Source organism: Scyliorhinus canicula, chromosome 20 (genome assembly GCF_902713615.1).
Source record: "Scyliorhinus canicula chromosome 20, sScyCan1.1, whole genome shotgun sequence".
Lineage (NCBI taxonomy): Eukaryota > Metazoa > Chordata > Chondrichthyes > Carcharhiniformes > Scyliorhinidae > Scyliorhinus > Scyliorhinus canicula.
In genome coordinates, this window is record NC_052165.1 from 24,653,239 (window position 1) to 24,666,580 (window position 13,342).

Here is a 13,342-nt window from a genome sequence, read left to right on the forward strand (position 1 = left end):
GATTTCGGTCCAGCCAGATCTATTCCTGGGGAGGAGGGCGGACGCCCTTGCCTTTGCCTCCCTGATCGCCCGCTATAGAATCCTGTTCGGCTGGCGGTCAGCAGCACCGCCCAGAGCTGCAGACTGGCTGCCCGACCTCTCTGAATCTCTCCAAATGGAGAAAATCAAATTCGCCATCCGAGGGTCAGACGGCGGCTTCCACAGAACATGGGAGCCATTCATGCAATTGTTCCGGGACCTGTTTGTGGCCAACGAACAAGCGTAAAAATAGCCAGGTAGCCAAGAATCCGGGGAAAGTCGCCAAAGCATGAGAGGGAGAGATAGACCGGGAGCCGGGCGTGGGCGGGGGGCAGGGGGGGGGGGGGGGGGGGCGGACGCACAGCTACACCCAAGAGGAAAGAAAGGCGAATCACAGGAGGGGAGAAGAGGGAAGAGACAGGGAACAAGAGAGGAGACCAGGGAGGTGGGGGGGAGGCATGGAAATGAGAGCCGGAAGGAAGGCACGGGATACAATAACGAACATGGCATCTCCAGGAGCAGGGAACGAGGAGAATAAAGACGAAAGACGGGAGGAATGGCAGAAGCGGAGGTGAGCGCGAGATGGCAGCGAGATCCATCCAGGAGAAGCAAGGGACAACACCAACATCAAACTCATTCGAGTGTTGCCCACTGTAATTGTTTCTCCGGCACCAAAATATACATTCACCTCCCCAGTCTCCACCCCCCCCCCCCCCCCCCCCACCAACAGTCGCCCACTTACGTGGTGTAAATAATTTTGCCAGTTGTACAGTGTTGCTGCTGTTGAGCTGGTGCACAATACCCGACCAGTTATTCTATTTTATTTTTTATTGTATTTTTAAAAATTATTTACTATTTTCTTTTCTTTGGTATGTTTGGGTGTGCCCTTCTCTTCTATATATATGTGTGTGTGTGTGTATATATATATATATATATATATATATATGTCTCTTATCCTGTGTACATAACAGTAAATAAACTTTGTTCAAAAACCCAATAAAAAACATTTATTAAAAAAAAATACATTGCTCGAAGATAGATCAAGCACCAAATCATTACTTGCACTATGTAGGACCATGTGGCAAGGTCACCTGAAACTATTGTTTAATATTGTTGTGGCTTTTGAGATTGTCTTAGCTATCACTGCAAAATATTGGGTGTGGTGATTGTCAGCACTGGTTCCATTTTGACGTGAAATATTAAACTTTATTTTTAATATTTTAAGTCATTTGTTTGCTGTTGAGTCACAATCTGGAGTATTGTGGGTGAAATGATGTTTCCGAGAGTTGTTTTGAGAAATAAATGTTTGAATGATGGACAAATGGAATAATGCAAAGCGAATGTGGTGCAATGTCGGGAACATAAACCCATATTTCACAAAATAATTGAATGAATAATTATCTTCTTGGAGTTTTCTTGTTGGGAGCAAAGCCGGACAGAAATTGGACAAAGATGAGAATTAATACTAAAAGAAAACATTGTGATTGGTGGAACAGCAGCAAAGAATTATGCAGTGGATAAATTAAGAGGCAACTTAACATTATGACACTTGTATAGTCTTTGGGATGTAATTATAACAGTATGTGCTGTGTTTTGTTATCTTCCTTTTGTTTCACAGTTCTTCATTGGACTGCTCCTAATTCTGGTTCTTCAAATAACTGCAGGAATTCTGGGTGCTCTTAATACACCACAGGTAATCTTTTACCTTTCAATTGTATTTTTTTCTGAAGTAATGTAATAACTTCCAGTTAGATCCAGAGTATATTAGAGCTGAAGCAAGTATTCCCTTTGTTTTCTTTGTTTTCTCAAGATTGCAACAGTGGTAAATGATGCGTATAAGGAATATATTCCATTAAATACTCAACCGGATAGTGTTAAAAAAGAGATAGGAGAAATGCAGCAGGAGGTAAGTCTGATACTAAATTAACATCTATACACTATAACTGCACTGCAATAAATAAAATAACCCTTCGTATTACAGAGACATCCTTATATAGATTCCTCCCTTTGTATCTAGCCCAGGTAAAGCTAATCATGTAATGCTACTAATATAACCAACGGTATTGCAGGATCAACATGTTCAAGTTGTACTGCCCGTCACCTGTTCGAAAGACTAGTGAAGCCTGTATACCTTGGGGCCAGTGCCAGCTTCACCCTCTGGGTCACTTTCTGGCCTGGTTGGCGGCCGGGTCCTCGGGGTGTGGGGTGGGGCCTTGTACATGGACCGCCGCCTCGAGCCTCTTTCCACGCTGCTGCCGCCGCCTTCTCCGTGTCTGACCACCTGGCCTGACAGAAGCACGAGGGCAGATTCCGCAGGGTCCAAGATATTATTCATCCCGTGTAATATATGCGAGTAATTGGAGAGGGTGAGAGACTGACAGCCAGTGGTGTCTTCAATCCCGGGACCCTCCATTTCCCCCATTGCTCCTGCCCTCATCCCCTGCCATCCAACATGCCCTGCCCTCACCCCCTCCCCCGGCCGAAGCAGGAACCCCTGCTCACCGGACCCCACGCACCTTCACGTAACATTACCTGGACCAGGTGCTGGTCCCCTCCCCGGTGCACATACCCACCCTCTGGTCACGGAAATGCCCCCAGTGCTGGGGCCACTGGGTGTTTGGATGTTCGTCGCTGCGTCAGTGGTGTTGCTTCCTGTTGTCTTCAGGCACAATGTCCCGGCCTCATGGTCTGATTGGGATGCCTGGCAATACTCCCACATGGGAATCCACTTGTGAGGTGTGAAGTGCTCACATAATTATGATTGCCAATTCTCCATGAGCAACATCCTTCAGCCACGCGGCCAGAGGGATCCATGGTCGGGGGGGGAGTTATGGGTGGACTGTGGGATGGACAGGCAGGAACTGGGGCTTTCCCCTTTAAGAGTACACACGATCCAGGAGATTGGCATGGTGGAGCCACGGGCACTCCACTCCACCCCGCCCCCAGCGAGCACTGGGACAGCAATCCAGTGCTCCCGGGCTAATTGCTGGGGAGCAAAGATGGCTACTCAATCCTCGGATCCCCACAGCAGCCATTTCACCAGTTTCACGTTTTTAAAAACGATGTACTAATCGGCAGCTACGTGACCACTTGCTGGGGAGGTGGTTAGACCACAAGGGGTCGTTCCCGTTAATTGTATGAAGATTGGCTTCAAGTGGGGATTATTGGTTTCTTGTCACGCCACGGCGGGATCCTGATTTTGCCAAATGGTGCGGGTGGGATCCTGATTTTGCCAAATGGTGCAGGTGGTTAGCTCGTAAACCGATCGGCGCCCGGCATGGTTCTTTATTTTGGCATCCCCGCAATCTAACGGCTGCGTCGCGCTCTCACTCAAGCATGACGCAGTCGTAAAATCGTGTCCCACATTTTGCACAATTGCCTTGACATTGTTACAAATGTACCATCTGCAATCCATAACATCTCACCATCATCTAATAATCATAAATTCTTAACAATCATATCAGTATGTTTATTCAGCCAGTGGCCTAATCTGTGTTTGAAATGTTCGTGTGCATAAGAATACAAAGAGTTCTGTCGGTGAGCACATTGAGGACAACCTCTGGAGCCTTGCTAGTACTTCGGCAATTCAAATTATCTGGGATTGCTTGTTTTATTCTTGTATCTTTTTAAAAAAAAACAAATGCAAGCTACACTTAGAATGCCACCTTTCTCCTAGTGTAATACTGTAGCATCAAACAATGGACATTAACAAGATTGAAGTAGGCCATTTGACTCATTGTTATTGCTCGAGTAATCTCTAATTTGTTGCCTTGTTTTCTACTCACAGCCATGTATCATCCTCTGCATCCACCTGTCCATTAGAAGATGTAATAGCCTCGGTGCTAACCATTTCTGATGCCAAAGCATTCCATTTTTGATGATTTGAGCCGGTGGTTCAACACATGTGCACATTAATTATTCACATGTCCTGCAATTCGTTCACTTTAAGGTCCGCTGCCTCCAAAGTACACGTGTAAACACAGAAAAGCACATTAATTATTCACATGTTCTGCAATCTGTTCACCTTCAGGTCCGCTGCCTCCAAAGCACACGTGTAAACACCGAAGAGCTATGTAAAATAAAAGTAGTCGTAAACATTTTCTCAAACACTTCACTGTATGTTAGTAGTTGTAAAAAAATAAAACCTATTTTAATTTTTCCTGTTTTGTTTTTTTAAACCCCTTGTCTAAAGATCAAGTGTTGTGGGCTTCTCAATGGCTACAGTGACTGGGGAAATTCTATTCCAACATCCTGCAACTGTACTGATGGTGATCAGGATCATCCATGTGTGAAAATAGCTGGCAGATCTGTTTGGGCTCAGGTACCTCCATACTAAAATTACAAATAAGAATGAAATTAGCTTCAGATCTTTTTGCTTTTGAATTTGAAATCGCCCAAGTTTCTTTTAAACTGCTTACGGCATTTTCATTGCATCTCAAACAAGATAAGTATTCATGTTTTTAAATCATTGAAGGTAACTGTACTTGAAAAACTTTCAACACTACCTTTGCATGACGTGAAAGTTGACCATGATGTTAAAATGAATGTAATTAATTATGTATATAAACAGATCTCATTCTTAAATTTTTGTTAGAATTATACCTTTTCATTGCAAGTGATAATTAGACTTTTGGAAAAGGAAATGATTCAGCAGTGTTACAATCCTTGCCCAGACCCCCAAGCTGTTGGTAGGATCCGGTTAGGGACCTATAACATTATGCTTAAAGTAGAAAAAGTGTGAGCTTCAAGACGATTGCTTACGAAGGAAGCCACAGAATTCCATGGGTTCTGAACAAGCAAAAATTAAATTTACTGTACAAGGTCAGAAAGATGAAATCCATTAGAATATCTCTTGTATATATTTACCCTGAATGTTAGAGAGTATACTGTACTTGTGAATTAACAAGCCGATTGTGGTCAGGCACACCACACTACAAAATAAATGACAGATGCAACCAACACAGAGTCTATGGATTTCCCTACAATCCACCCAGCTGTTAATAATTAATGAGTCAAACAATCTCACTGAAACTCTTCTGTCTCAATGAGGGTTTGCAATCTTCGCCTTTAAATATGTCTCCTTGGAACTCTCTCCAAAAGTCACTCTTCAACGATGACCCACCATGCAGGGTTTCAATCTTGCCTTCCAATATTCTGCCCCACTGGATTCCCGAATCTGCACAATTTTAGCTCTTCGGCCATGCTAAGCAGAACACTACTGCTCCAAAGGGATACCTGTTGCCAAAGTCCCCACAGCAGAGTCACCAACCTTTTGGCTGACTTCTTCAACCTTCAGGGTTTTTCAAATCCTCTTTGAATATCAGGGCTTCTCTCAAGCCCACTTCACTTAGTCTGCACCACCCCTACCCCCAGCCGTTTCTCTAGTTGGAGCTTGTTTCTCTGCTCCTTTCTTTTTTCTTAACTAATTGGGACCTGTCTCTGTCCCTTACGTGGCTAACTTAATGGAATCCCTCACTCCCCTCTCCCTTTTCCCTGCTTGAGACACTTGCCAGCTATGGTGTTCTGCTCCTGGTCACCTGACTCAGATTTTAGCATAGCTTTCTTTTCTGGTCACCAAAGAACATAAAAGATGCAGATGTGCAGTCTGCTCTCGGCCTACAGAAAGTCCGAGTCCATTGAGAGTTGACATTCCTGACCTCTTGAGCTCCATAACACATTTAAGTTGGGTGTTGCAACAGTAGATTAAAGTAGCAGGGTGACTATTTCTAGGGTCCCATACTGGATTGCATACAAGAAGTGATTTATTAGGGTAATTCCAAGTGCTTTGTCTACAGTTATTCCTGCATTACTCATCGCCACCTTCTCATGGGCAATGAATGCTGGCCTATCCAGCGATGTCCAGATCCTATAAAAGAATACGTTTTTTAAAAAAATACCATTCGTGGATGAAAATTGTACCCAAACCGAACTTGGGTCAAGGTTAAGATTTGAAGAGTGGGTGACCATGCTGGTTTTTGGAGAAGTTGAGACATCCGGCTGACGAGGAAGTGAGGAGTAATTCTACGAGGCACCTTGTTGCAGCATTTATGATCTCGTGGAAGTCTGGGAAGAACGCCAAAAACGTATTGCTGAAACCAGCAAGAGGAAGCAATACAATCACTTGCTGAAATCAGTCCAAAGTTTCATTTCAACTCCCCAGCATTACTGCCTGTCAGAAGGTTGCTGCTGTAGGTGGAAAGTGTCTCCATGCTGACTCTATGTCTGCATTCTGGGACAGAAATTGATCAATCAAATTCTAATCTTTTGGGATGGGATTCCAATGTAATTTCTCCCTTTGTTTGGGTATCAGTTGGCATTCAGTTGGTCCAATTTACAGGAGCTGTGGATGGGGCTCGGGAAATGTGCAGCCCTCTGGCTTTTGGGGAGGTCAGGATATTGATTGTTAGGAGCCATAGTTTCGTGCTCCGATGAGACTTGTGCGGACATAAAGCAAAACATGGGCTAGATTTAAGGATGACGCTTCTGTCAGAAGCGGTATTAACCTTGGAGGCTAGAGTTTGGATATATGGCTTTCGCACATCCTCTGAAATGGAGGGAGGAGAAGGCACGCAGTAGCCAGATGTGCCACAGCAGGAGAAAGTAGATGAGGATTAGCAATCTTTAAAAAAAAATAAATTTAGAGTACCCAATTATTTTTTTCCAGTTAGGGGGCAATTTAGCGTGGCCAATCCACCTAGCCTGCACATCTTTTGGGTTGTGGGGGTGAAACCCACGCAAACACGGGGAGAATGTGCAAACTCCACACGGACAGTGACCCAGGGCCGGGATTCGAACCCGGGTCCTCAGCGCCATAGGCAAAAATGCTAACCACTGTGCCACTGTGCTGCCCTGAGGATAAGCAATCTTAAAAAACATCCAAGGCATCCACTGACTGGAACTAATCACAGCTGCTTAACAATAGACATGTTGGCAGCCCATAATGTTTTAGTAGGGTTATTAAAGCTCGGGGTGTTTTAGCTTGATTAGTATGATCAGTGGTAGAAGTGCTGATGGTAACACATTGCACAACGGTGCCTGCAGTATCACTGGTGTTCCAACAACCCTTCTGGCTCAAATGCAGAGAGTCACTTGCAGCTTGAGGTGCACATTTGAAGGGAGTGACTCAGAAACCCTCGTGGTTAGCTAACTATGTAAACAGCTGAGATCGTTGCCAACCTCGGGTCAGCATTGACTGGGGAGCATCTGGCTCGGGATTTGATCGCTGCAATAATACTGCTGGCATTTCTTTGGAAGTGACCATTTAACTGGAATTCTTCAGGTCAGTGGGAGTAGCACTATCTTTTTGAAGTCAGTGCTGATAAAACCTTAGTTGGCTTGGAATAGAAGGTAGAAAAATAAACCCAAACGAAGCCATTTGACCCATCATAACTTTTACCAGCTCCTTGAAAGAGTTAGTCAATTAATCTCACTCACACTCTCCATAGTCTTCTCCCTTCCAAGCAATTATCCAATTCTCTTTTTCAAGTTATCGGCTTTCACTAACTATGCCTTCCAGATCACAACAAAATTAAACACAAATATTAATTCCCGGGGGTGTCTTTGAAGATGTGCTTTTGGGTTATCCTTTCTGGCATTTCAAACAACTCCTCCTTACTTATCCTATCACAGCCAATTATGATTTAAGCACTTATTAATCTCCTCCCTATCACAGCCAATTATGATTTAAGCACTTATTTAATCTCCTCCCTGCTCTCAGCAAAGTAACCCCAGTTCCTCCAGTTTTCCCACATTACTGAAGTCCCTCATCCCTGGTACCATTTCTGTAAATCACTTCTGCTCCCTCTCCCAAGATATTGACATCCTTCTGAAAGTGTGGTGCCCAAAATTGACCACAATACCCATGCTGAGGCCCAGCTTTCTTGCTTTTCTACTCTGTGATTTTCTTTTTTCACTGACCAGGTATCTACCCTTCTCATCAGTTTATGGTCACCTTAACTCTGTTACCATCCTCCTTGAGTTTTGCTAGGTGTTATTTTCATATCTGAATATAAGGGTCTGGCATATATAGGGTTATTGTGGGGCTGAGTTCTATACCACCCACAGAGTGACACAAGAAGGTATGTAACCCAGAACTAGGGTCAGTGTGGTGTTGAACAGGGACACGTTAAGACCAGGGCATAGAGACAGCCCCTTGCCTGTATCCTACAGTACATATCTACATCCTGGGGATTACCATTGACCAGAAACTGAACTGGGCTAGCCATACAAATACTGTAGAAGCCAGAGCAGGTCAAAAGTTAGGAATCCTTCGATGAGTAACTCACCACATGACACCTCCAAGCCCATCCACCAACTATGAGGCACAAGTCAGGTGTGTGATGGCATACTCTCCACTTGCCTGGGTGAGTGCAGCTCCAACAACATTCAAAAAGCTCAACACCATCCAAGGCAAAGCAGCCCGCTTGATAAGGTTCCTTGGGGAGCAACCGTCAACCCATGACCTCTTCCATCTCGAAGGACAAGAGCAGCAGCATGGAGCACCGCCATGGAGGTTCCCCTCCAAGTCACTCACCACCCTGGCTTGGAAATATTTTGCCGTTCCTTCACTGTCACTGGGGCCAAATCCCTGGAATTCCCTTCCTAACCGCACTGTGGGTGTACCTACATCTCGGGGACTGTAGCAGTTCACGAAGGCAGCTCAGTGCCACATTCTGAAGGGCAACTAAGGATGGTCTTGAACACTAACTCTTGAGGGACACCAATGTTTACTTCCTTCCGGCTGAAGAAAACAATCGTTTGCCTCAACTCTCTGGTTTCTCTCCCTCAGTCAATTTTGTATTCATGCTGCCACTCTCCATTTAACCTCACATGGAATTTAGTTTTACTTACCAACCTGTTCTATGATACTATGCCAAATGCATTCTGCAAGTCTATACATCGTCCTCCAACTCAATGTTATGAATTGGCTTAGTGGTATAAGAAAAGGCCTATGGAAATTAAGGCAATGCGTTCAGCCTTGGATTTCAACAATATAGCGGGGGAAAAAAAGGAATTTTTCTATTGAAAGAAGGGACTGGAGTGAAAAATTACACCAGTTCTGGGAAAAACACATTTCTGATGTACTTATTTTAGGCATCAAAGTAACTAATAGGTGCACATGGAACATTTTCATTAAAGCTGGGGATAAAACATTGAGGACGGAGCTAACTAAGGATGAGGAGATGTCTCTCTAATTACCATAATGCTGCCTGGACCGAAAGAGGAAAGTTTTATTTTCCAATTATGCTTGTTTTAGAATTATTGCTTGAAGATATCTGCAGAGGATTTTCCCATTTTTATTTTTGTGGCATGACTTCAGTGGCAGCGCCTTAGAAATGGTGTAAGCAAGAGGTTGAGGGACAATTGTAGAAAGTCAAATGCGCTAATCGAAAATGTTGCGACTACCTGATTTAAGTCATTGGTGGACAGTGCTCAACTTCTAAAGCTTTGTTTGTTTTACTTGTCTAGAGCTGTATTGATGTCATGATTGACATTTTGAAGGCAAACTGCATCATCATCATTGGCATTGCCTTTGGACTAGCAGTGATTGAGGTAGCACAACTTTGTGATTCCTTTTCCATTTTAAATAGGGACATCTAATGCTTTCCGGTTATTAACTCCACTGTGTTCTCTCTAGATTTTTGGATTGGCCTTCTCCATGACCCTGTATTGCCAAATCAAGAACAAGTGAGGAGGAAGATTTCCTACAGTCATAGACATTGATTCATTGGAGATGCTTAATCTTTGGCATATAAATCATTCTTGTGCTTAATTTGTAGTTTTGAAATTCTGCTTAATCTGATTCATCTCTTGAAATGTTGCTCAGCCATTAGTGCTCCTTGTTGTATCCTGTCGTTTTACTGTAAGTGCATGTACAGTTACCTCCTTTATAGTTTAATGTTGAGCTGTTCACTTACTGACCAAATGCGAAGAGGTTTTTTTAAATTTCAGGTCAGTTTTTTTTTCAATCCTTGCCTCAGCATGGCCCAAACCCAGTTTTCTTCGAAATGCTGAATTCTCCCACAGCAATGATGTTGTTCGGAGCGGGATGAAGCTCTATTGGAGAGGCCATGGACTGGCTTTGATCAAAAGATGGGTGGCTGTTGCACAGAGGAACTGGGGTGGAATTGGTTTGTGCCAAGTGTGGAAAAGTGACTCATGACAATTTGACGACCTGGCCACTGGAAAATGAGAATAAAATGGAGTGTAAAAGGCTGTCAAATAAGGGTTTTGCATTATTGGCACAGATCAATTAAATGCCCAGTGATACTAGAGAACCAGTCTATGCTTCAGGCCTTTGTGTAGAGCTGAATTAATACTGACCTGGATTTAGCAGTAAGACCAATAATGGTTCACTGTTAAATAAGGTGGATGGCAACTTTCAGTATTCTCACAGTTTAAACATAGATACCAGAAACTATAGACTGAATTGCCTTGCTCCTTTACAAACTTTTGCTATAAATATTAGCACACTGAGAGACTCAGCATTTACATAAAGAGTGTTAAAATGTAGTTCTTGCCTACTAACCATATCAGAAAAGGTTAACTTGTCCATTCAAGTGGAAGTGAATTCATAACGGCAAAATTAGGTATAAATTATTAGCAGACAGCCTGTCTGACACTGAAAATACTTAGAAAATGATTTTCATTGTTTCAGATTTACTTTGGTTCACGTCTTTGGCAGAGTTTCTTGCAAAACTTTGTTCAGAAGAGGATTTCTACTAGAATTTAGGGGCGAGAGAGATAGAATGCAGCTGCTGGCTGAGCCATTCTGGATCTTTCGGAATAGAAAGCAGATCCCCATTTGATGATCATAAACCACAGTCAGTCACAATTGAGTTTGTACCGTTGGGAGTTCTTTTTACATAAGTTTTAACTTTTTATTGGACACTCTCTTTTAAAAGTGAACTACCGTGTTTTGAATGAGCTGAGTACTTCAGGAAAGAAGATTCCTTTCTAATTGTGTTAAAACTAAGCAGCAAGGAAAAGTTTTTCCTCCCAGTTTTTGTGGCATTTCTATGGCATTGCCAATGTATGCGATGTGATAATAAATGAGCCAAAAGTTTAAATGATTGTTTTGAATAAAAATGAAATCCGTCAGGTGTCTGTGCAAAGAGGAGGTGTAAATTTGACATGGATTTATAATCACTGGAATTAAAGTTATTATTCTGTTGTGTTTGTAAAAAAATATATATATATAGAATTGAGCATGGGTGCTGTATGTGAAGTGTCATGTCATTTTATTTCAGTTTTGCATTTAACTTCTCCAGGGTTTAAAATCTATAGCCCATTCAGTGCGGGTGAGAGAGCCATAAATTAGGCTGAGACGTAGAGACTGGCTCTGGATTTCTCCAGTTATTATTTTTTAATGGACCCCAAAATTCTGTCTTTTTCCTTTCAAAGTTAGTGCTATGGGAGATGGTGAGGTTGTGCAGTATCAGTTGTCCTGTCCTCACTCCATTTCATTCGGGGAAACTCATGAATGGGCATAAGGCCGTCACTATTGGTCCTGCAAAATGCCCAGCTTACTTCCAAGTATATCCTGGAATCTCAAAAATTGAGTAACAGGTTGGTGTGATGCCAGGTATGTAGGTCGTCCATCCAAATGACCGGTGGATCATATCTAACAGCATGTTCCTTCGGCAGTGCGGGATGATGGTACAGTGGCTAGCACTGCTGCCTCACAGCGCCAGGGACCCGGGTTCGATACCGACCTCGGGTGACTGTGTGGAATTTGCATGTTCTCCCCGTGTCTGCATGAGCTTTCTCCGGGTGCTCCAGTTTCCTCCCGCAGTCCAAAGGTGTGCAGGATGGGTGGATTGGCCATGCTAAATTGCCCCTTAGGGTGAGGTTGCAGGAATAGGACCAGGGATTGGGTCTAGGTAGGGTGGTCTTTCAGAGGGTCAGTGCAGCCTCCTTCTGCACTGTAGGGATTCTGAGTACTTACCATACTCAACCAGCACATATGCTTACATATCTCAAAACATAGAGTATGACATTAGCTGTAATTCCAAGATTGGGCAGCACTACTGAACATTGCCAAGTATGCTAAAAACAATTTTAAGATTGAGTTGACCTTATATTGGGGCTGACGTACCCTTGCTAGGAGCTACATATGTTCATATACAGGGCTTTGCCCTCTGTCAACAGAGAGGATATGTCCAGGCATTGTGCATCTTTCAACTGAGCAAAAGACTGTGAGATAACTATTCCCTGATCCAGTCTCCATAGCAATGCCTTGACTAATCAGTGACCACGTGCCAACCGATCCGTACCCTTTTTTTTTCAAGCAGTAGAAATTGTACCCTTCGAAATTTTGCATTATGTCTGTCCTGAGGAGTGCAAGATGAAAAGCTTCAACAACATCGCTCTTTTTCAGCAAAACCCAAGGGCTTGACAGATCAGAACTTCAATTGATGCAACTTTATCTCTTATTGTAAATGAGAGAGAAATGAACCATAAATTAAATGATAAAATTTTGACAGAGAAATATTTAACAGCACGAATACAGCTGAGGGTAAATAGCCCAAAATTATTTCCCTGGTAGTTGAATCAATAAGGCAAAATTTTTGATTAATTTTAGGGACTATTGTTATTAAAACATGCAATGCATTCATGCAATTTATGGATATTGAAGCTTAAACTGAATTTAAAAAAAAGAAATGAGTACCAATTAATTTATTCCAATTAAGGGGTACTTTAGCTTGGCCAATCCACCTACTCTGCACATCTTTGGGGTGTGGGGGTGAAACCCACGCAGACGCTGGGAGAATGTGCAAACTCCACATGGATCAGTGATCCAGGGCTGGGATCGAACCTGGGTCCTCGGTACCGTAGGCCACAATACTAACCACTGCACCACCATGCTGCCAAAGTTTCGGCTGATTGTGATGTTAGATAAACGCTTTGTGGAAAAAAAAAACTAGGAAAAAGTTGGTGAAAAGTACAGTTAAATCATATCAAAATGGATATATTGATCAGGGCACAATGGGGAAGATTACTTCCTTTGTGCTGATTCGTTGTCAGGGAGCATTTTCATTCTCGAGTATGTCCTGGATATATGAACTTGGAAGGTTTTTTTTTCAATTCAGCAGGGGGTTTGGATTGCAAAGTAATATTTCTTCAGGTTAGAATAAAGAGTAAAAATGAATGGAAACCCTGAGTGCATTGGAGTCCTCAATTAGATTTAAAAGTGTTTGTTTTTGCATCTGTGTGCTTTTATTTCTCATTTATGAATTTGTTTTCTCTGAACCAGTCACCACCCAGGCTTGTGGGACAAAGAGGGTTTTCTTCCTAATGTTGCACAATTTGAACAGTAGTGCTT

The 13,342-nt window shown here is 42.9% G+C and overlaps 1 protein-coding gene across 2 annotated transcripts in view; it reads left to right on the plus strand.

Annotated features, from left to right (window-relative positions):
* The window catches only part of LOC119955039 (tetraspanin-8-like), a 48,192-nt gene extending 36,959 nt beyond the window's left edge, over positions 1 to 11,233 (plus strand). For both annotated transcript variants that reach the window (XM_038780852.1, XM_038780853.1), the window contains exons 4-8: positions 1,637 to 1,711; positions 1,829 to 1,924; positions 4,211 to 4,339; positions 9,487 to 9,570; positions 9,656 to 11,233. In XM_038780852.1, coding sequence (XP_038636780.1) covers positions 1,637 to 1,711; positions 1,829 to 1,924; positions 4,211 to 4,339; positions 9,487 to 9,570; positions 9,656 to 9,709 — 438 coding nt within the window. In that variant the 3' untranslated portion in view covers positions 9,710 to 11,233. The remainder of the gene's footprint in view (positions 1 to 1,636; positions 1,712 to 1,828; positions 1,925 to 4,210; positions 4,340 to 9,486; positions 9,571 to 9,655) is intronic.
* The last annotated feature ends 2,109 nt before the right edge of the window (positions 11,234 to 13,342 follow it).